The sequence below is a fragment of the Haplochromis burtoni genome, unplaced genomic scaffold, assembly GCF_018398535.1.
Source record: "Haplochromis burtoni strain Fernald_Lab_line unplaced genomic scaffold, NCSU_Asbu1 Contig_59, whole genome shotgun sequence".
Lineage (NCBI taxonomy): Eukaryota > Metazoa > Chordata > Actinopteri > Cichliformes > Cichlidae > Haplochromis > Haplochromis burtoni.
Genome location: NW_024582420.1, coordinates 2,408,893 through 2,432,752, shown reverse-complemented (window position 1 = coordinate 2,432,752; position 23,860 = coordinate 2,408,893). Strand labels below are relative to the sequence as shown.

The window sequence follows — 23,860 nt, the reverse complement described above, 5'->3', positions numbered from 1 at the left end:
GTGTGTGTGTGTGTGTGTGTGTGTGTGTGCGTGTGTGCGTGTTCATGTGTTTTTAAAGGACTGTTAGAAAAACGGCTGGGGTAGAACCAGGGAGGACAGAGACTAGCCATGTTTCATGTGACATGTCAATTGGAAAATCAAAACAGGGGTAGTTCATTTGCTCCACCCAGATGAGGCCATCTAGCTGAGCCATGATGAATAGGGGTCAGGCAAGCCACACCTCAAAGATTTATGATTAAGGCTTATTATGTTGGGAAACTGACATTGATTGCTGATTTAAACCTCTGAAACCAATTAATTTGCCAGTGCTGAATAGAAAGCATGGTCAACAGTGTGTGTCATTCTGACAGGTTGGATGTGAAGAAAAAGTGAAGGGCTAAATGAATGGCTGGCACCCAGCTCTGTTTGGAGGTGGTTAAAAGTTACCACACGTGATTGACAGCTAATACAGGAAAAAAAGGAGAGAGGATGGAGGAAAAAATGAGATCTGAAGAGCAAAAGCAGAAACCTCAGCCACTGATCTGAGTAATTGCCCAAAAATTTGGTTCACAGAAGACATGTACAAGCTGCTGTTTTAGCAATGCTAAAATGGTTTCATTCATGGGGCGGCACAGAGAAAACCTGAGTAAATGAATGTGAAACACAGCCCTAATAAAATCAGAGAGCTGACAGACATGGTTGAACAGGAAAATGTGCTGTATTTCCACTCCATGGAAGCGGGTGCTGTAGTGAATTAGATGCCGACTGAAACACAAAATGTTTAAACGGGCCTGCTGCTAACCATGTGTCTGACCACTCGCATTGTGCTTCAGCTCTTCTTTGCATTTGTCCAGAGCGATGCAAAAATGATGCGGGAGCCACGAGCACTACACCTACCACAGTCTATTACCCATGTGATTTTTTTGCTGTGTTCACAGCAAAATGCCACATTACACTTGGTTGTATGTTATTTCTCTCTGCGGTTGTAAAGGGGGGTAGCTTGTGTTTACTAATACTCTTTCCTCTGCATTAGCTTCTCCTTAATTCTTTTGCTGGCTTGCTCAGAAGACATATGCATCATGACAGAGTTCCAAAATGAAATCATTAACTAAATTGCTTTCTTAAAAAGCCACAAGTGTGCAGCAGGATTTGTGTGTGTGTGTTTGTTTGGCTGTGGGCCATGGGCCTCTGGTTCCCAGGCAGCCTGTGCCCCGGCTCTGTTGTGGTTCCCTGCCACCACACTCATTATACTCAGCCTCAGCACAGCACGGTGCAGGGCTGCAGCTTGCCTCGCCTCACTCAGTGGGCTAGTAGGAAATAATCTAGTAATCTCAAACTACTCCTCCATTTCAACTGGGCCCCCATTCACACAAAGAGGCCCTTTGTCCAAAATCATTTATGATCACCCTCTGGATCTCAGTCAGGAAATCAGTCAAAACTACATAAAACAAATATGGGTTCGTGTATTATGTTAAGCCTTTTCTCTAAAGCTGATCCAGTTTTAGTGTGCTGCTGTATCAAACCAAACTTCCTACTGTGACTTCACAAACTTAAATAACAGGAGGGGGGAAATACCCATGTCATTGTCAGATAGGCATGAACAAAGTCTCAAGTACAATACACGATAAATATGTATAATTTGCACACAGAAACACACAAAGTGCAAACACAGAAAATATGTTGCAAACTTTCGGGAAATGTTATCAATCTGTCTGAGATAAATTTCAATAAACAAAGCAAACAGGAGGCAAATAAAGAGTGAAGGACAGACAAATATTTGATAAGAGGATAAGGACGTAGCTCAGCTGCTCGGCGGGGACGCGGAGGACCCCATCCACACACACACACACATGCATACACACAGCCCTGACTGACTGCCTGCTTTCTGCTGAGCTAAAGGTAGCAGATGTGTCTTTCACAGCCTGTAGAGTGTGTAACCAGTCTGCAAACAATAGCTGGAACCTGACAAAGGTCGTTGCACTTGCAACACACTCTTTGCAGTAAAGTGCAGTCAAATCTTGGCCACTTCTGTAAACCATTCTCCCCTTTTCATTTTACAGACAACTAAGGCATTTCACACTGAACACAAGCATTGTCCAAAAGTTCTGTTTCTGCTGTTAGTGTCTCAGCCAATTAGTCACCTACTGATATCCTATTTGAATGCCTATGTAATCCCCTTTAAGATAGTTAAGCCACCTTTTTTGACCACTTCTTAATATACCAGTTGGTGTAAACATGTTCAATCCTATTAACCTAAAAATATAACATGGGGCTAGGTAAAGCACCACAGCGCCATGTACTAAAACCCTGCTCTTACTCTTAATTACCACAGACATCCATAGCAGTGAAGATCCATGCTTGCCACCACGAACTTGGGGCACGGGAAGATTTTTCAGCATGGCAGATAGGTGATGTTTTTGTTTTAGTTCTCTTTAAAGATAATTTAAAGATTCCCAGTTAAATAGCTGTGAACATATTTAAAAGGAAAATTACAAACACGCACTTCTTTGGAGTAAACCAAATATAGTGAGTAAAATGTGCCTCTTCACTCCTCTTTACCAACAAGTGGTGTCAGGTGCATGTAGCCAAGGTGAACTGGCATTACAGGAAACAAGTGTGCAATCTAATTTTTTTTTAAAAAAGGGGGGGATCTTTTGCATAAAGAACATGATAATGTGAAAAATTATGAACATTTTAAGGTTGGGGTTTTTTTGGGGACAATTAGCGACACAACTTTTGGTCAGTCTAGATACATAAATGTGGCTAAATGTGACCAAATTTGACTAACACATCTTATTTACTTATTTTTAACACCGTGTTAATAAAAATGTGTCACTGGGCATACTGCATGATGGGTTGTGCTTCTCCTTTTTCTGTTAGCATGTAATGGAGATTGTGTTGTGCAGCTAGTGTACACTCTTTAAACTCTCGCTCTGTGGTGTCAGCAGGGCAATCACCCGTCATCAGGCATATGAGGCATATCCGCTATAAATGGAAGCCACATCACTATAGCCCTAAGCTAAAAATACAGGCCCTGGTTTCTCCCCCTTCCCTGTATTCTCAATTGTGTGCAAAGCTTAAGCTAAAGACTGGATTTATGTGGAAAAAATGAGGGCTTTTTTGGACCTGTTGAAGAGTTGCAAATCTACTGGATTTTGACAGCAAAATGCATAATGCAAAAAAAAAAAAAAAAAAAAAAAAAAAGAAAGTAAGAAAGAAAAGAAAAGGAAAAAAATAGCACAAGACCCTTTTCTTTTCACTTACAAGCCAGGGTTTAGGAGAGCTCTCTAAAAGCTATCAAAAGTTTAAACATTTCCCACATTCCCTGTCTGTGGGTGTGCCTGTAAAGTGCTTCGCTCCACTCTCTTGAAAACCTCTAAGGGATTGCATCACTGGACGGCATGCTACACCATGGTAGCAACATACTGTAACATGGGGGAAATACCTCATTTTGGTTGATTCATAAACACCTTGTGCACTGGTGCAATGGTGGAGCCGGCTGCTCCCAGAGCCCGTTTTAGCGGGCATACAGATTGCAGCGTGTCTCTGTTCTGTTAATCGAGTCTCAGCCTTTGTGGGGTCTGTTGTCTCTGACTAATAGCGTACATTGGCCCTCTCTCATTATCAGAGTGGGTCTTTATCAGAGACCCTTGTTTGATACAGTTAGAGTTGATGCATTATGAACTGCACACCAAGAGTCAGCAGTGATCTGCATATTCAATAACTTCCGTAATTATATGCGCAATTCATCAGATGGGATGTGATTGCAGGGGAAGTGGAATAGAGTGGAATAGAGAGGAGCAGAGAGGTCTGATTCCTGGAGGACTAAAGTCTAATCACAAAACTAACATGATAATTGAAATCTAAATTGAAAGGTTTAGCTCTCAGGGAGAGTATGTCAGACATGGAGTGTAGAGGCGCTAGTAAGAGTGAAACAGAGGGAGAATAAGAGTGGCAGGAAAAATGAGAATTAAACCATCCATATAGATATTTACAATCTTTGTCTGGGTCAATATCAAAAAAGTAATGCCTTACATATTACTTGTTCTTGATTTTGCATTACTGTATTTATTTTCTGTCTGACTTGTGTGTTGCTTATTACTTTGGCATTGCTTGGAAGTATCCTTTCCTTTCTAGAAAATTAGACTTTGTGAGCCTATAAACAATTTTCTTTTTGGGTGCGTCTAATCAGAGAAAGGATTTCGGCGTGGCATTGTAATGAAACAAAGATGTCTTCCATTTCACCTCAAACACGGCGCCGTCTCCACCTTCACCTCTCGTATTTCACTTGTTGTGAGGAAACGAGACAGTGCAGGAAAGTCCTCTGTCTTGTTCTCCCCTCCTCCCCCTTTCTCAGCTGTCTGTTCCAACCACAGGATTCATATTCATCCCTCAATAACATTTAATTAGTAATGCCAAATTCATTAACCTATACTGCTGTTACACTGGCCTCAGCCATAAATTAGCTTAATGTGAGCAGACGTATTGCAGCTGTAATAAGGGACATAAAACTCAAAGAGAAACGCGTAGTGTTCCTCCATAGTCATGGATCATTATAACTCAGCAGTGTTTGAGAGCAGGAGTTTTCCTTTTCACTGTAGCAGCTCTTTAGTAGCTCTTAGCTATGAGGCCTTTTTCCTCGTAATGCACAAGAAATATGTGTTAGCTCGAAATTAAAAGAATATAATAAAAAATTTGTACTCACAGCAAAGCAATCATTTTAATCACCATCCAGTCACTTTCAAGTCTTTAATTAAATCATTGACATTATAGTATTAAAAGTATATTTTCTTTTTTTTTTCTTAAGGTGTTTCATGTCATCGTTTTGCATGCAAAAGCTGTTTCTTGGTGTGAGAAAGCAAAAAGAGAAAAAAAAAGTTCAGTCTTTGGCGTTTTGTCTGCGTTATATTATATATATATATATATATATATATATAATATATATATATATATATATATATTATATATCTATCTATATACTATATATACTATCTATCTATATAAATATATATATATATATATATATATATATATATATATATATATATATATATATATATATATATATATATATATATATATATGTATATATATATATATAGTAATATAGTATATATATATATATATATATTTATTTTTTTATTTTTTTTTATTTTTTTTAGCTCCTCTATGCTCTGGGGATCTCAACTAGCCAGCCCACACCAAAAAGCCTATTAGACCTGGATCCCACTTTTGTTTTTTAAAAAGGGTCTTGTCCTTTCAGTACACTCACTTCCTCGCTTTCTGTTTTTCAAGCATAGGTGGTGGAGGAACACAAGTTCATTGTTCCCTCGCAGATGGAAGTTGGAGTTACCAGGGTAACAGCTCTAATCCTCCTTTTTTTTTTTTTTTTTTTTAACATTTCTTTCATATTAACAGCCTATCGAGTGCTACCTTTTAAGTTACAGGCAAGAGTGCTCACTCACTTTTAATTAGCTATGATTCTGTTTGCCAGGAGACAGCATGATGAGCTAATCGAAATTTACGAAATAATGACGTACTACAAGCAGCTACTTCTTTCTCCTGAGGCCTGCTCTAAGAATAACAATAATGAGGCCATTATTGAGGATCGCACTTTAAAACGCTGCCCTGCCACCAAAACAGAGGACATAATTGTTCTGGTGTTTTCCATACAATCAACTACCCATTGTGGATGACTTGAGAACTAAGGGAGCAAAGAATGGGCGCCATAATGATTGGTCTGTGCTGCCATGAAGATCCTGTACAAAGTGTCCGCAGAGGCAGGAGCTCGATAGAATGGTGATTTGCTTGGACTGTGGATGAAGACAACCATCTGGCTTTGTAGAAAAATGTCCTTTCTGCTTTCTGCTCAAATAGTCCCCGGGCTACATTTGAAGAAGACTCACCCATTCATATGGGGAAAAGCTCAGAGTGACACAGGCTCATGTGAAGAGGCCACAGAGTTGCGGTGGAGAAGCGCCACTAATACAACCTCCAAAACATATAACCGTTAGTAGATAATCAAAGTTGTGACTATTAAGACATATTTGACAAGCACTGCTATACACATATTTTTTTAAAAAGCCTTTGTAGTTTCATAGCAACTGTCAACTGAGCCTTATCTCGCATTTCGAGATGACTCAATTAGATAATCACACATCTGGCCACTAAAACTAACTGCATTACCAATCGAATCAGCTACGTTTTTGGAATTTAAAAAATCCTGGAGCGGAGACAACGACAAAGAAAGGCTGCAGAATTAAATATTTCACCAAAAAGTTCCACATCGAAACTTGCTGGGTTGGAGCTCAGTGGGGTTGTGCAAACACAGTGCTATAGCTATTAGCTGTGCTCCATTGTAAAGGAGTAAGAGAGACAGAGCTTGAGGGCAGGAGGAATGCTAAGTGGGCCCCTTAGCCCAGTCAACCTTCAGTGGGTTTCATTTATCTTCATCTTGTTAGACTAAATTAATTAACAATCTCAGTGTTACACACTTTCTCCTTTCATTACATCAAATAATGGCAGAAATGTAGGGGGAGGTCCTGCCCACTGGGAGTAGTCAGAAACTGAAGACATCTCTCTCCCTCACTCTACCCTTATGCTTCTCTCTCACTCACTTCGTATGTCTGTATTCAGTCTTTCTTCCTTCCCCTTTCTCTCTCACACTTGCTCTCATTTTCCCAGCCTATGTGACTACGCAGACAAAAACCTGTTCAACATCTTTCATAAACATATAAAAAATTGATCTGAGGTGAAAACGCACCTTCTCTTCGACGAGGGAGGCTTACGGTAATGCAAAAAACCAAACAATTGTCCATTAAAGACGCCGTGTACATCGGGCGCTGTAATTTTTTGCATTAGTTTTTACAATTACCGAGAATTTGAAACGCACAATTATTGCCATCATACAATGGAAAGTCTTTGAGTTGTGGGGTAAATAAGGGGCTTTCTGTTGGAGTTTGATGTATTTTTCACGACGGCTGTGTATCAGATGCCATTAGGAAGCAGCAGTTGTCAAAAATGAAAGTGGATACTTTTACAGCTAAGAACTCTCTGTATGTGTGACTCAAAAGCAAACTTGTGATTCATTACAGTAATGAAAGGCACATCTGGTATGCTTTGGTGATATGGAGTACACTATAAAAAGTCAATAACAAATGCATATAGGAGTAGATATGTCTGAATTTGTTCAGAAAGCTCCCTTTGACCTAATTCTGTTGTTTGAGAAAAGATACTGGGATTGTACACCAGAGGAATGCCTAACTGCCACATCCATCCGCCCCTGTTTGCATCCTTTTCTCCCTTTTCACCCCTGCCCCCACCCCAAAGCCCACTCCAGGACACAAGTCTTTATCAAAGCAAAAGGGCTAACCCTGAAGCAAAGCCTGCCTTTAATCTTGGCCTGATTGTTAAGGCCTCCAATCTCCAGCCAGTGTGCGTGATATCTTTCTGCTGCTGCTTCTCCTTTAATTAAAACAGACATTGACAGAAGGATGTGGATTAGCAGTGCAATAGTGTGTTTACTTAAAATAATCGCAGTGTTTTCTCTAGACTGTGAGAACAAAAGGAAATTGTTGAAAAGCAGCCAAGGTCAAAGGTCATGTTCCAGTATTTGCCTTCTAATTTTTGTAAAAGTGGTATATGTAAGGATCGCTTTAAGAACTATTTCTTTATCCCGCATCCTACTAAATGCAGTTCATCTTTAGTACACTTATTTTTCCAGCAGATTGGTTTTGACAGGTGCTGAGAGTTAAATGGTGTCGTCCACTTTGTGGCATTACTCAAAAAAAAAAAAAAAGACAAAAAAAAACATGGAAATGAGCAATGGCAACATGTTTTCAAAAATTTAACATGCTGCATGCCTGAATAACTCCTGTCAAACCATAGTAGATATACCACACCAGATAAATTGGTTCCATGCCCTGAAAGATAAAACAGTAACTGTACATTTTTGCATTACTTATTTTATTTATTTAGTGAACAGAAACTATATGAGGAATTCATAAAAATAAAAAATATATAGGTAAGTATTTGCACTTTTTGCGAGTTTTGGTTTACAGTTAGAGATGTATTTTTTTAAACCCTTGTATAATATAATAAAATAATAAAACATCTTATATAGTATGACTTTGCAAAATAGGTTTGGACCAAATTTCAGTTGTCTGAAAGCTCTGAAATCAGCTTGCTTCTTTCTTAGGTGTATAAATGTGGGACTCGAGCTCATTGAATGCTAAAGATAAATAAAATACATTTAAATGCATGAAAAATGTTCCTATTGAATTCCTGAAGGACATTTTGACTAGCGAGAGTAATGGTATCAAATTGTCCTTTCTTTTTAAAATGCCCCCAACAGTTCTGAGGGAAAAAAAATGCTGTTAATTTAATCAAATAAGTGACCTTTTGAAAAAGAAATCAAAGAGGATTCATTAGCTTTAGTAAAGTTTGGCTGACAGCAGCTTTGAAAGGCAGATGCTGCTGCTGTGGCTTTTAATGAGCCAACCCTAATTAGGGAGCAACGCTGGAGCCTAGAGAAGGTGGTTGACTAGGAAAGGAGCCAATGGTAAATAAGCTCTCTTATTTACTTCCTCTGTGTGTAATGACAGCACAAATTTTTAATTAGAATCACAGGAAGGGTAAAGACAAAAATGTAAATCTTTATGTCACGCTGAATACAAACACAGAGCACGACAGGAAACAACAGTACATCACAAGAACAATATCCCAGCGACTGCCTCACCCCAGTAACCCCAACATCCCCGATTAGGGGTGGTTAGTAGGGGAGAGACGGAGAGGCAGAGAGAGAAAGTGGTCAGACAAAGGCATGCAGCTTAAAGACAGAAACCCTGACCTGCAGTTTTTTTTAAGCTGTGATACAGAGAGGAAGGAGGGAGAGGGTGGGGGTGGGGTTAAGGCCAGCTCATGTGTCCCTCAAGCTGTTGATGTGTGCTTTCAGTCTGACTTAAGGCTATCCGGGTGAGCATGCTACTCAGCCCCACACTACACGAGCACAATCATAACAAACAGGTTGGGTAAATATGTCAGAATCCGTGTTTGACAATGTTCAAATATACAGACACATGCGCACACACAGACATGTGCACGCACACATGGGACAAAGTCTAAAGCTAACATGTGTCAGAGAGTTTAACCCCTGTTAGCCCGCTACCACCCATGCCCGACCTATGATCCTAAATGGCAATAACGGAAATGAAACTAACCTCAGTAAAAAGCTGCTACGAAGAAAGCCCTCCATGTCAGCGTGTGGGGTTCTGGCAGGAGAAATCACAGAGAACCATTTTTACTATGAAATGAGTAATAATTAAACAAAAAAAAAAAAAAAACAAGAAGAAGAAGAAAAAGAAGGAGAAGGAGGAGAAGGAAGGGAGAAAAGAAGGAAAGAAAGAAAGAAAACACAGAGATCATACATCTTCCTCATATGAGATCTTATGTCTTTAATTAAAGCAGAAATATGACTCAGAACCCATCCTGTCTTTTTATGATCTGACATCATTAATTATACCTCTTTCCATCCAGGGAGTGGATTTGCATACAACATCGCTTTGCACTGAGAGCCTGATGATATGTTTGCATCAAATAAACTCTGCCTACTGATCTCTATACAGACTGTTTCCACTGCTGTGTGCAGATATACGCATGTACATCCAGCAGTGTAACCGCAGATCCCAGAGCAGCCCTAGCCTGTTCAGAGTAGCCAGCGGTGGTCCAGCTGCAGCCCATGTGTAGCGAGGGTGCTGTGGCTTCTGGGAGCCCGGCCGCAAGGGTACCCGAGCTGGGATTCGCAGCGCCAATGAGGCAAAAGGATGTGGTCATGATGTCACCGCTTGCAGGGGTCGTTCAGAAGCTTTACCCACAAAAATACTGAAGACACATGTTTAAAATTGACTTACAACAGGTTTCCATTATCCTGTGTTATTGGCCTGTATATAATATGTGCTTTTATTGTGTTAAGATTGGCTGAAAATTGATTAGGACTTCCATGTGCTTCGCTTTAAGTGGGAAAAACAGGCAGAAATGTCAAGGAACAGATTTGTCAGTGGAACTTTTATCCGTGGTTGAAAATTAAACGTCTCTCTGATCTCACAAGCCCAGTAAAGATGTTTCAGCCTCTGAAAATATGGGAGGATATCTTGCAGAAATATTTTCGGCATTATAATAGGCCGTTTCACTTCAACGCTTTATTTCTCCACTGTCCTTTTATTCATTTTGATATCTTTTAAATTCAAGGGCCGTAAAGACTTCATACCGAAATTCCTGTTGTGAAAATCACTACTTTTTAACACCATTGGAAAGAAAAATACTCCTTTCTGAAGTTATCCTCCTATAGCACTCCCTCATCATCATGAATAACACAAAACTCTACAGCGAATGACATCTCAGCCCTTAAACACCTTAAGTTTTAGTGACATGGGTGTAATTTGGCATTTTCTCCCCTTGCTCTCTTGGCTTATGAGACAAAGCCTCTGAGAGAATGGAAAGAATGAGCTGGGCCCAAGGACACTGTGCCTTTCAGTCTGGCCAGCACTTAGCAAGGCAGTGGATCCACAAGGCCCAGAGGGCTCAGCCGAGACTTTTCTCACAATAAGGTGTCTGGGGAGGCGGGAGTGGCATAGCCAGGGGCGCTGCTGCTCTGCTCTTTTCTGCACTCAGCTGGGCCCAGTGCACATAATACCATCACCACGCCAGAGCACACCAAGCCAGTGACAACGTGAGAAAACAACCGTCAAACAGTGCAGAGCAGATCAAGCGTGTCTCCTCACTTCTCTGAGTGCAAAAAGCACACATAGACTGCAGGCAAGCACACAAAAACTAAAACAATTACCAATTCAAATATGCATTCACTGTGAAGCACAGTGAACACAAACAAAATCTAATACATGTATAAATAGTTGGGTTTTTTTTTTTTAAAAAACCTACACCACAGAAAAGGTTTAGAAATCTGAAACAAGCCAGGATGAGAAATAGATTAAAGAGCACGGTCTTTTTTTTTCACTTGTCACTGAGTCTATGTGTTTTACTGACACCTTAATCCTTCCGCTGACTTCTAAAAATAGTTGGGGTGAAAATTGAATAGATAAGGCTGTGCTCAGTTTCTATCTTTGTCGTTGGTTGTATTCCATAACCCTTGCTGTTTTACTCAACATGCTTGTGTTTCCTCAGCTGTGCCTGCTGTCTGCAGTCCCATTGTGGTCAGCAACAACTGAGCTTAGGCTATGGAAGTAAAGGTGCGGTTTGGAGAGAAAAATGAAAAAAAAAACACGAAAAAACTAAGGAAAAAGTGACTGAGTTATATTGTCTTTGCTCTTGTCTGAATGCAGAATAAAAAAGTCTTTAAATTAAAGCTAGGCTGCAATTCAAGGGCAGGCTTTTTGGTGAGAAAGAAGCAGGGAGGATAGACATCACTAAGTTGGCCTGGCCCAGTCTGAGCAGTGCGGCAGCCCTTTCGAAGAATGAGCCTCTGCCAAAAGCTGCCTCTGCCTAACCAAGTCTCCCACCATCTGCAACAAATGTGCTCTATTAAAGCAGTACCATATGGACAACAAGCTAGCTATTAACACGGCTTCGGCACATCCCCTTAACCTAGCCCAGATTTCAAACTTCCAGTCAAATTGACTGCTGATTTAATGCACCGCCAGCAGCAATGTGGGTCTTGGCATGAGACAGAACTCTCAGTCTTCAGTCATTAACAGGCTCACATAGTGCGGGGTGCACAGCGAGACACATAAGTTGGCTGCACAGATCCAAAGAGTAACTACATCCCAGGTTATTTGGTATATCCTTTAAATAAACCCCAATGAGAATGGATAGCAAGAGCATGCGCTGATCCAGGAACTCCAACCCTTTTAAGACAAGTAAACCAGAGCTCAAAACACTCTATTGTACTGAGTGGAAAGAAGCTTATAAAGTACATCTACCCACAGTGGCAGCCTAACTGGTTGCTTGTGTCTCAGTTGTTCCACAGTGATGGAGAGTGTATTTGCTCCCTCTGCATGGATCCAAAATGGCAGTGATTAACCCTGCAGGGTGTGGGGAGGGGGAGGCACTTTAATCCCTGTGGGCCAGGCGGCCATGTTGACACCTCTCCCTGCTCTGAGTCACAGAAGGACCCACCCACAGCTCACAAAGCCACGTTCTCTTCTCTTCGACCATGACGCCACAGCTACGAGCCCTGTGTTCTGTGACCCGGAGACAACACACACCAAATCAATTACAGTTCTGTGGTTTTTAACCCAAATCCAAAGTTCAGCAAATTTTGTTTATTTTTTGGGCTCTTGTCTCCGCAGCTTCGATACCGTACATAATTAGAGCAGAGACACATTTCTTCTCTAGGAAGCCTGAACATACACAGTCCTGTGGGCTTAAATAGGCCAAGTCTTCACAGCAGTCAAAACAATTGTAATTGTGCATGTTTTTTTTCCATGTCCTTAAGTGCGATTATTGTTGATTTTGGTGTGTAATTTTGCACCAACAACACCTATAAGTGGGTTGTGCCAAGGCTTTTTGGCCTTAAAGATGAGGTTATTGTTTCAGCATCTCTGTTAGTAGTGTCCCATGAAAACTGAAGTGATGCATTAAACGCTGCATGATGACAATCTAATTAAATAAGCCTTTCATTACTCTCAATGGAGCAGCAAAACACGTGAAAAGGTAGAACAGGTTTCAGAGGATGGAGATCCAAATAGGGGGGAAAAAAGACCAAGCAATCTCAATGTCAACTCAACACCCATACCCAGAGGCAGGCACACAAACACACACAGACAGACACATATATACAACCTATGTTACCTTTACTAATGTTAATGGTATCCCAGTGACTCCCTACATCACCTAAAATACAATGCACATACACATGCTTGCATAGAGGCGTGCACACGCATGCACACGCGCACACACACACACACACCTCAGTCAGAGCTGCCAGATGAGTAGTGAATTAATTTGTGTGAGCCACTCCAACATTAGGAAGGTGTGTTGAAAGGTGTCTGCTCATGTTTCAAATTAAACGCGCTGCTGGTCAGCATTAGCACCTCGCCACCCGTCGGCAACTGACACTTAGGGGGCTGGGGGGTGGGTGGGGGGGTGGGTGGATGGTAGGGAGGAGGGGAGCCCATCCGCCGTTCACACTGGAATAATTAGAACATGTCAGGAAGAATTAATTTCCTCATTTTTCAAAAGGATACACAGAAATTACCATGTTATTATATGACAGGGTCCCTGGGAGGATTGGATTAAATTTGATTTCTTGCGCAGCCCACACAACAAATTAAAGTCATAAATAAGATGGAAAGAAGCGGGGCACAGAGCATATGTTTATGGCAATGAGTGAAGCCAAGGGAGCAGAAACAACTATCTTCATTTCATTTTATTTAAATCAGGCCGACACCGTGTGTCTGAATGACAGCACTTGCTAATGGGTCGAGATTAGAGGCTCCTTGATATTAACACAGCGATCCAACAACTCCAACTTAAAATCAATGGAACGTAAAGTGTGTATGATACTGGCTGAGCCTGCACAGTTATAACTAGATAAAAGCTTTCCCACAACAAAAACCTCACAAATACACCTGTTTTATTGAGCTTTGTCGACTTTTTCCTCACATTCTGATTTTCCTTTAAATATAGCCACACATTATGAAGCATACAGGGAAAAATACAGATGACAACATTTCAACTTGTCCAATTCAAGTAAAGGTCTGAGCACCTTAAATTCACCATTAAAAAGAAGGTTAATGGCTCACTGTCCTACAGTGACTGGCATACTGATGGACAGATGACAACAGGCTTTCGTAAGCTGACTCTGGTAACAATGTTCAGCCTCGTATGTGAATCATAAACAGACTGCTTTTCATATTGTACGCTATGCAAGAGAAGATAAAAGAGCCACTGGGGGAGGTGGGAAAAATAACAAATGCTTGCAAAAACATAATAAATGGCAATAAAATTATATCTTAAATTGAGGATGTGATTCATCCTAATTTAACGAGTATTCAGCTAACTCAATTTAATGCTCAGTTCTTACACATATCTCATCTTGGGGCTCAGTTTGGACTTGTTAGCCGACTATTACAACTTAATACCGGCTTGCCTGGGAAGAGTTTTTCAGCTCTTTCAAAATGGGCTGTCATTAGAGCCTAGCACTCCCCTGGGCCCCACAAAGTTTAAATAATTTGCGAATCAATTAACTGGCTACTCTCAACGCAACAGGGATTCCACACTCCAGGGTCGTGGTGCATTATCAGTTGGAGACGATTCATGGCTTTTTGGGAGAAAAGTTCATGGTTGAAATCATTAATTCATTTTACAGGACTTTTAGTTATGCATTACTTTCCACAGCTGGGGTAGCAAGGAGATTAATGGCATGTTCTTTGGTCCTGTTTTCTGACGTGAATAGCTACTAGATGAAACTCTGTCCTACAGTGCGAGGGAACAGACTGTGAGAGGCAGGACGGCGGCCAAATCCATATTAGAATTTTATTCTTCCGAGAGTGAAATAAAGTCTGTCAAACGTTATAAAAATAATAATAATATCAGAGCAGAATAATCAGATCGCCAACAGTTAGTTTAGACCCTTCAAATGAGGTCATCCCCGAGCAATACAGAGTGGGAGCTATTAATTAAATGCAGCGTATAGGAAGATAAATAAAGTTAAGCAGGTTTTACACATTCTTGCCAGGTAATGACATGTGCAGCAATTTGTTTTCCAAATTCACTCTGGGATTCTCTGAAGTAATTGAGGCTGATGGAATTAAAATCTTTGTTAGGCAGTCTTTGTCAAGCAGTCTCTGTTCAGCATATTGACCATAATCATTGCAGGGTCAGTGGACTGAAGAGGCTCATTTGATAAATAATAGATGGAGAGTAACCATTCAAAGGTTGTTCATTTTCATTTTGTGGTGAAGTGCTGTTTATTTAATTTCTGACAAACTGGCTCCCAGCAACCTCCCCTTCAGTCTAGCCATCAATAGTGGGCTCAGCAGCGGTGAGACCACGCGGCTGCGGCTTACTGGATAAATGGTGCATTTTAACAGAGAGCGTGTATGACCTGTACTAGAGATTGTCTAACATACCCCTCAAGTGTTTTTTAAATGACTTTGCACGAGAGTAATCAAACACGTTGTATAAGCAACCAAACTAAATTACTTCAGCTCGTATTTTGAGCTTAATTAAACCTGTAGGTCGAAGGTTTTAAGATCGCATAAAGACCCAGATTAATGTCTCAAAAAGTGCGATGACACTGCTGCTTGCCCACATGGGTGTCTCGTTGCATTTTCCTCTTTAACAAATAGTGACAGGTGCCTAATAGCATTCAATAACCATTAACCATGAGCACTTTACTGAGGAGTCTTTATTTCTTTACTTCAGGCATCAGTTCACTAACTACCAGACCCGAGTATAAGCATTTTCACAAGTACCCTGAGATGCTTGTGTCGTTTTGTGCTTGCAGATTTTGAGCTATGCTGGTGCGTCTAGTGTAAAGATCGAAAACTATAAGTGGTTTCTTGATGATTTCAACAAAGGGACTATTATGGATCTTCCTTTAAAGGCAGAGCAAGATGTAAGTCCTAAAAACATTCAGTTTGAATTAACCCAGCCTTTGAAAAGCTTACCCAGCATCTGCTGGTTTTACTCTTTTCTTTTTTTCATATATAGAAAAATCTGTAAATTAAGCCAGCCAGATTATGCAAAACATAATACTCATAATATATCTATTCTATTTCCCACTAGTATTAAATCTATTTATTATATCGCAACAGTGCCTGCAAGTACTGAGAGCTTCTAATAACGCTGACTGATTAATTAGATGATCTACAGCCATACAAAGCACAACCTGGCTGTCTCGACAATGCTAACAGGCAGCCACAGAGATAGATCGCTGGTAGGCAGGTGCGCGTTCATCTGAGCAGAAGGCACGTGCGTGGTGTGAAATGGTGTGATTAAACAATAGTAAATGGCCATGAACTTTGAATTCATATAGCGACATTTCCAAGCTGTTATTGAAGAGCTTTCCAGTCACATTAATATGACTCCCATGATATCTCCAACTGACATTTGGAGGAAAAGAATAATAAAAACTTAGTTCCTCTCCTTTATTTGTTTAATATCTAAGATACATTTTTATTAGAAAACGTGCACGAGCAGCAGCTGCACAAAGGTTGTTAAAGTAATATGATATTGATGCAGAAAAAGAATTGTAGTGTTTCTGTTATTTTAAGCAAAATGCCACATTTCATAGAAACGGTCTTACTATATTGCTTTGAAACATTTCACGTAAACCAGTTTTAAATTGATATTTCGGTTTACAAGCAGAGTTATACAGTGCTTGATCTGTGACTCTGACGTGCTTTAAACATAGACCTGATCCTGCTTTGGTATAAATGATAGCGCCCCTTTGGTACTTTGAGGATTAGCGCTTATTTGTTATATATGTATTACAGGATTATCCATCATAATCTCACCCTCTTCTTTAACATCTCAGAGATCGTTAACAAGAATCATTAATGGAACGTAAGTCAGCGCATTATTGCGTTATAATCGGACAGAAGAAAAGTTACGTTATTTCCAATAATTTTAATTTAATTAGAAGAAACTGCATCCCTGTTAAAGAAAAATAGGCTGTTATACATAGTGGCGCAGCAGTGACTGCAACCAGTATTGTGCAAATGTTGACATTTATGGAAATTAAAACCTCTTCTATATATATATTTGTACAATTTCAGGAACTGTTGTCAAGATTAGAATTAAATTTAGACATAAAATATATAAATATGTTTACAAAATTTATAAACCTGCAATACTACTGTGAATTTGCTTTTAGCTAGTGATATTTTAGATTTTATATCTTTGACTAGCAATACCCACGCAAAGGTTTTGTTTGGGTGTGTGTGTGTAGCTCATATAGTCTTTAAGATATTTTCATTCATTAGCAGAAAACCAGATTTAACCGTAAACCTGCAAAGCCCACGCACAAAACTGGACTGTAAGACACAACAGCACAAAACAATAGTGGTGAAAAAGCTGTGAAAAAAATAAGAAATTCTGACTAACCACAAAATTAACTGAAGGAATATATGATGCAAGAAAAAAAAATAAGTGTGGAAAGGTGTGTCAGTAACTTTGGCCCTATATAACTGTCTAATTGTGCATACATTTTGTGCCTATCCAATTGTCCACTTCATTTAATGCAGGTGTTCAGTGTGGGTGAAAGACAGCAGGGGTGTTTGAGACATGTGTGCAAGACAGAAACAGCTGAAGGGGCAAATTGATACTTACAAAAACTGAAAGTCTCAGCTTCCAGCAATCACTGGTTGGTTGATTTTGAATTCATGTAAATAACCTGCAATATAATAAAGACAAAAAAAACATAGAAAAAAGCTATTAAGTTGTGTCTTTGTATGCAAAATATTGCATAAGTTAAAGACAATTTGTAATATAAAATCAGCATGGGTCTTAGATGGCTCTATTTACCTACATTAGAACAAACAGACCGAACAAGAGGAAGAAAATTGGGACCATATTGACTGTTGGCTCAGGGTCAGAGTTTCCACAGCTGAGTTAAAACAGCTTTGTTAGTGTCTGACCTCCACTCTTGACAGCTGTTACTAATAGGAATCAGTCTTAGACAATGTTTAAAATCTGCTTCTCTGCTACCTCATTATTCTGTCTTCAAGTCCGCAGATTCCACTAATCAACAGTTTTCGTGTTCAGCAATTGTTTTATTTAATGTAGCTTTCTTTCATCAAGCATTGGCTGCTAATGATTTATTTAGGGGCCGTGCTCAGCTAGTTTCAGCATCATGCTGAAGTGCTGCAACTTAAGAGCTCTGTTAGAAACTCTAGTGTAGAATAAGTGCACAGATTCAGGGGTCAGAGCCAACTCAAACTTAAATGCACCCACAGTTTAGAAGTAATAATTACAGAGCGAAAACAATTCAGTGATCAGAGCATATACTTTGGGAGATGAAAAAGCTCCAAGATCATTCATGCTCATTTTCTCACATTATCTTGTTTTTAACAATAAGCCAAGATCTCATTACCAGCTTATTTATACAATTAGTCTGCCTCAACACCGCCAATTAAACAAGGCCAAGGGTTTTTTGAGGTCACGCTTAACTGATCTGTCACTAATTTGCTCTACAGCACCTCAGTCTTCTATTGCTGGGGCCAATAAGCCACCATCAACAAGACAGGATAAATATACTGACTACTGCTGCATTGTTGTCAGAGCACAGTACAGTCTGCTGCGTGGGAGGCTGGAGGGCTAGTAGAATGAGACAGATAAAGGCAAGAGTCACAGACAGGTCTGAATGTGGTAGCCTTGAGGCTGGATGTGACAATGGGAGAGAGGGGACCCAGGTGACCCCAGCTGAATGGAAAGCTGTAACATACGGCAATGTACTGCTGCCACCATGACGAAAATCAATTTCCCTCAGAGAAAAATCCTTTTCACATTATAACAAGGCCTGTTTTTGATTATTATGATATAAATAATGATGTAAGGTTTCATGTGACAGAAAAATATCCGTGAGGAATTCAGTTAAGTGACGACAAACTCAAGAAACGGTATTCTTGTTATGGCCTTATATGAATTACACCTCTGATTTCGAAGCCTACTTCTGGCTTTTAAATGCTGCTTCACTATTTCACTGCTGTGTACTATGCTCCAGCTGCAAACACCCACTCTTGTCCCCACATATACACAGGAATAAGTTATATTTGAAGCTATTCAGTATAGTATCCTCCCTGCCTGCTGGATAAACCACATATTTCATGGATGATAATTCAATAAACAGTTCGTCTTTCTTTCCATTTGTCATCTGACTACAGGCTGAATTCCTGTTGCCTCTAAATAAAAGAGGGCTCTACTAATTACACATAGTAGATATTAACAAACCTTTGAATTCATAATTTGATGTTAATTGAGAACAATGGGGTAAATAATACATGGGGAGCTGAGTTCTTTATTCATTGGTTATTTAAGATAATTATTTGTGTGAGAGGGGGAAAAATTTATAATTGCAAATAATGAGTGAACCCAAATGATATTATAATGAAGCCAGTGTAGCAATCCCTGTGGTGTAATAAGAGTCGTGTCAACTGGCCTATTGTAGAGGCACGTAACAGCTCTTTTCCTGCTGTGAATTACACCTACAGGCAGGAAACATAAAACAGGCACCCTCTATTCCTAATTACAAGATCACAGACTTACTATGTACAATTTTAGTTAAACTCAAAGTCAAATTTATTAGTCACACCACGTTTTATGAACTTTCAATACATTTAACTGTTTATTTTAAATAAAGAAAAATGCACAGTAAATTAGACCTTTCTGGACAACAATTTAAGGCTCAAAGCAAAGCACAACGACTGTTTTTTTGCTTCATTGTAATGAAAATACTGGAGGTTTCGCTCATAGGTAGAAAAATCCAAACAGAGTGATGTAGCTAACATTAGAAGGCATGAGCACAGAGAAATCTGTTTTCAAGGAGTGGCCTTTTCTCCATGTTCGGTTTGACAGAGCTACCACACACACACACACACACAAGAAAATATGCACACACACTTATGTTACATTAAAAGTTTTTATATGAAAAGAAACAGCCATAAATTATGGTATATTTTTCCAGCACTGACCTTTGCCAGCAACACACAAACACATATTTCAGAGTCCAAACAGCTGATGTGAAGCAAAAGGACAGTACCTGATCCTACCCTTTCTATAAGTCAGGAGTACGCATTTGCTCTGATCACAACGCGTTCAAGTTCCAAGGTTAACCAATTAACACCGAAATCTGCCACTAGAAACTATCTCTTTGTACTGCGTTACACATCGCGTGTACCGCACGACTGCTAAAATTGGGATTTGAGGTCAAGCCTCTTATGTGCTGTGGAGGAACGCAGTTTTACTACCACAAGTCAGAAAGATTCACTTTTAAATCAACTGAACCTTTAAATTCGAGACATGTGTTTACTTATGGCGAGGGTTAAGCTTAATTTAATTTCCCCTATCCATAACAGAGAGCTGTGTTTTTTCAAACTGTCATGTGACAGTGGCTCAGCACCAATAGAAAACACCACCACAACTATATACAGCAGAGGATACCAAAGAGGTTTTGTGTTTCATGTGCCTCTGTTAACTGTATATTGCAGTAATGCTATGTATGCACATGTTATATGTGCACATATGTGCATTTCGCCTTCCTGTAGCCGTGTGTGGATATGCATGAGCAAGCCAAAACTTCTACTTCAACTTCTGTGTGGAATTCATCCAGATCTACAACATGTTAAAAAAAAAAAAATCCTCCCAATCCTCCGTTCCAAATCCTTACTCTCCTCTGCGTCCAAACACACTAAAGTAGGAATTCTGCAGAGTTAGTTATTTTGACAATAGAGGTAATCTATGCCATCAGCAGGCTGTTCCCTACCTGGATGCACTGTGGTTATCTCTGCAAATGCAGCAGCCGCACAGTCAGTCAGACTGGGGACTGCATGGGGGAGTTTGGGATGCATTGGGGTGAGGCTATAACAGCAGCTATCCCAAGGGAAAATGGGGAAATGGGAGGAAGGGGAGGGTTGAGTGTTGAAGGCAAAGGTGTGAAGCAAAGAAGAACATCATTGCTCAGAAAAGGCTGAAATAGTAATTGAACACAATTGAGCACGATTGTCTATTAAATATCCACTTGCATGAAGTCCATTCTGTACGTACTGTAGCATCTGCGAAATATGAAACAGCAGTGTGTAATCTCCACAGACGAGAGGACATTACTCGTCAGGAAACACCTAAAGCACAGTTCATTCACTTCCTGCAGCTGTGATACGCTTCATACAGAAAAAATAAAAAGCCTGCCGCTGTGATGTCAGAAAGACAAAGAGTATTTCCGCAAGCGATCTATCATGTCATTGAGTAATTTGGTGTTGAAAACATGGCCGGGTCACATGCCAACAGCTGTTTCATGCTCCAGCACACCGCACAACTGTCACAACTGTACAAATCTCTCTTTTCTCTCTTTATCATTACCCTCTGTCTCTCTCAGACTTGCCCTTTTCGACGTCGGGTCGATGCCGTTTCTGATGCTGAACTTACAGCAGACTAGACACTCACAAAATGTCTAGCACCAGCGCACCAGTGCGTCAAGAATGACAACCAGAGTGTCACTCCAGTTAAAACATCTTTGTTGAGTGTGAAACAGTGACCAGTATTTTGACAGAGCTGAAATGCAGTAATGTCAGATAAAACTAGGGGAGAAAAAAAAATCGCTCTCAAGCAACAGCTATTCTACCCAGAGGTTGTTAAAAGTAATGCTCTGATACGGATACAGTGCTGTGGCTGAACGAGGCTTTCATGTGCTGCTTGGCAAATACATTATCTGTCATTTCCTCGGCGTCAAATAACAAGAATAAAAGTCTATTTACTGAGCAACTGGGTTGAGGCAGGGTGAAGGGAGAGAAACGACCAGCAAGTAAAATGTTTTCGTCCGTGGTGGACGGCATTCAGTCCCCAGTGCTCCAAACATGCGGGCGTGCAACCTATCAATTCTCTTTGATTTTCTTTCACATATTCTTTACTCCAAAGACTGTAAAGACAGAACAACACAGAATAGCCTTGTCTTTTTGCACACTGATTAGGCCTCTTTTCTTAACTTCTGAAATACCCATTTTTTCCCTTTCCACCCCCCCTTTGTTCTCTGTCTTTCATATTCGGTGTGGAGTTTTTGTTTTCGTGTATGTTGGGGGGCAGGGGCATGAAAACAAGTCTCTCTCTCTCTTTCTCTCCCAGGTAATGTGTTTATTTTCCTAGGTCCCATCTTCTAGTTTACTGCGTGGTGGTGTTTCTCCCCTCTTATCGCCTGGGCCTCGCGGGGCACTTTAGCCCCTCAAATCCTGTTCACCACATACTGGTTTTAGAATCTGTGAAATGAGTGCTAGAGAAGCGTGGCCACAATGTCTGCCTGTGTTGCTACTGGACTCAAATGGGCTTGGTGCTTTTTTTTTGTCCAGGGAGATGCATAAATGGAAGTTTTTAACACCTCAAAGGAGGCTGGGCCTTTGTGGAGCCACACTAGAGAAGCCTGCCAGTCTCCCGAGGAGGCAGACACACTGAGTGCTGCAGGACAAAGAGCTAGAGGAGCAGAATCAGCAGGGGCATCACTCTGCTTTGGGCACCAGACACACACACACACACACCCCCACATATATGGTTGCACTTACATACAGTACATAGCACACATGTGAACACTTCCACTCACACAAATATAACAAAGGGTGGAATGATTTGTATCTGAACTGCCTGTAAAGAAAAATAAAAACGATCCAAAGAAAATAGATATTTTAACAATTACTGTATATTTAAAATCTGAGAAATTAACCAGCAAATTCTTCTCACACCTGCAGTGCAACCTAGTTCCAGATAGAAAAGCAAACAGCCGCTGGCAGTAACAATATTATGAAAAGATATGAATATAAATACTGTATTTCCACTAGTTAAAATCCGCATACAGTGCTAACTGTAAATAGATTCATATGATTGTACAAACAGACACAATAAAAATATACAACCATCACACCATTTCCTACTTATTGATTTCAGCTCCACTGTTTGAAAATAACTTCCTCATTTCCATCCCAATTTTCCTTATTGAAATTCTTTTTTTATTCCCCGAGTACAGCCAAACAGCTGGCATTTACAATCAGTCTTTATGCTGTTTAGATGCCTACAATAAGCATTTAGATGCAAATATCTCTGCCTTGTACAAAGGACTTGCAACTTCTGTCAGAAGCAACATAATCAACCTGCAATTGTCTCCTGGCTCCAAGTGGTTTCCAGTGACAAGGCCTAAGCCGTATGCATCTGTATTCAAATGATTCCCTATTTCAGGCACAGTTTAGTGTGGATACTTTCCAGCAGTACTGCACTGAAAATCAATCACATGGTGAATTAAACCAGAAAGGAAACAACTGATCCATAAATGATCAGGTTACAACAAGGCATTGGTGTCCACAAATTATTCAGTGTTCTCCTTGTTCGAGGAGAAGCAGGGATGCACTATTTGATTGTGGTTTTTTTCCACTGATGACTTGTGTTATTGTCGCACATTTTCGATTGGCAAAAGGAGGCTTAAGTTGACAAATGACTGCTTTAGTAGTAAGACCGGAACAATATAGACTACTTTAACTAAGGGCATGCGGGACACCTTTTCAGCATGATGCAGGTAAAAAAGAAACATTGGGAAGGAATAAACTCTGTTTATTAATTATTAATACAAAGCAACATTTTACATCATAGAGACCTTCCAAAAGCTTATTTAGTCTTTACACTTTGGTTACTGAACCAATTGAATGATAGAAATAAAGCTAAGGAGATGCACAGCACTTAATTTAATGTAGAAAAAAATACCTAAAACCTGAATAAGATTTAAAGGTCATGTAAATAAATAACTAAGCCTAAGTGTACGCGGCCGTGCAGTAAATCTGATCAGGGCACGCGCTTTGCATTGACTTCATTGCCTCCATACGGTCATTTCAACAATTAACATTATAACCTCTGTTTTTATTTACAGTTGCAGAGGTCATGTTGTTTTTCCTTTCTTTTCTTTTTTTAAAACCCACCATTAATAACAGCATTTGCAAATGCAAATCCATTTAGGAGGAGGAAAAATGATCAGTTTGAGAATATTTCTGCCTTCTTAATCTTCTAAAGAGGGAAATGATTTAAAAGGAGGACACAAATCTCCAGTGACATGGCAGGAGCTGTAGGGCAACCACCCAGCCCACCACCACCCCTTTTTTCATTCTCCCTTTCTCATCTCACTCATGTCTACCTCTTGCCCCCATCCCCATTTCTTTCTCCTCCTTATTTACCTCCCCCC

The 23,860-nt window shown here is 40.1% G+C and overlaps 1 protein-coding gene across 7 annotated transcripts in view; it reads right to left on the bottom strand.

The window, feature by feature from the left end:
* The window catches only part of sox6 (SRY-box transcription factor 6), a 124,164-nt gene that overhangs the window by 85,923 nt on the left and 14,381 nt on the right, over window positions 1-23,860 (bottom strand). For 4 of the 7 annotated variants that reach the window (XM_014336517.2, XM_014336518.2, XM_005931451.3 and 1 more), the window contains exons 2-3: window positions 17,269-17,332; window positions 9,198-9,248 (exon numbers count right to left, since the gene is read on the bottom strand). In XM_014336517.2, coding sequence (XP_014192003.1) covers window positions 9,198-9,232 — 35 coding nt within the window. In that variant the 5' untranslated portion in view covers window positions 9,233-9,248; window positions 17,269-17,332. The remainder of the gene's footprint in view (window positions 1-9,197; window positions 9,249-17,268; window positions 17,333-23,860) is intronic. The other 3 variants (XM_042221034.1, XM_042221033.1, XM_014336519.2) reach the window with 2 other exon arrangements.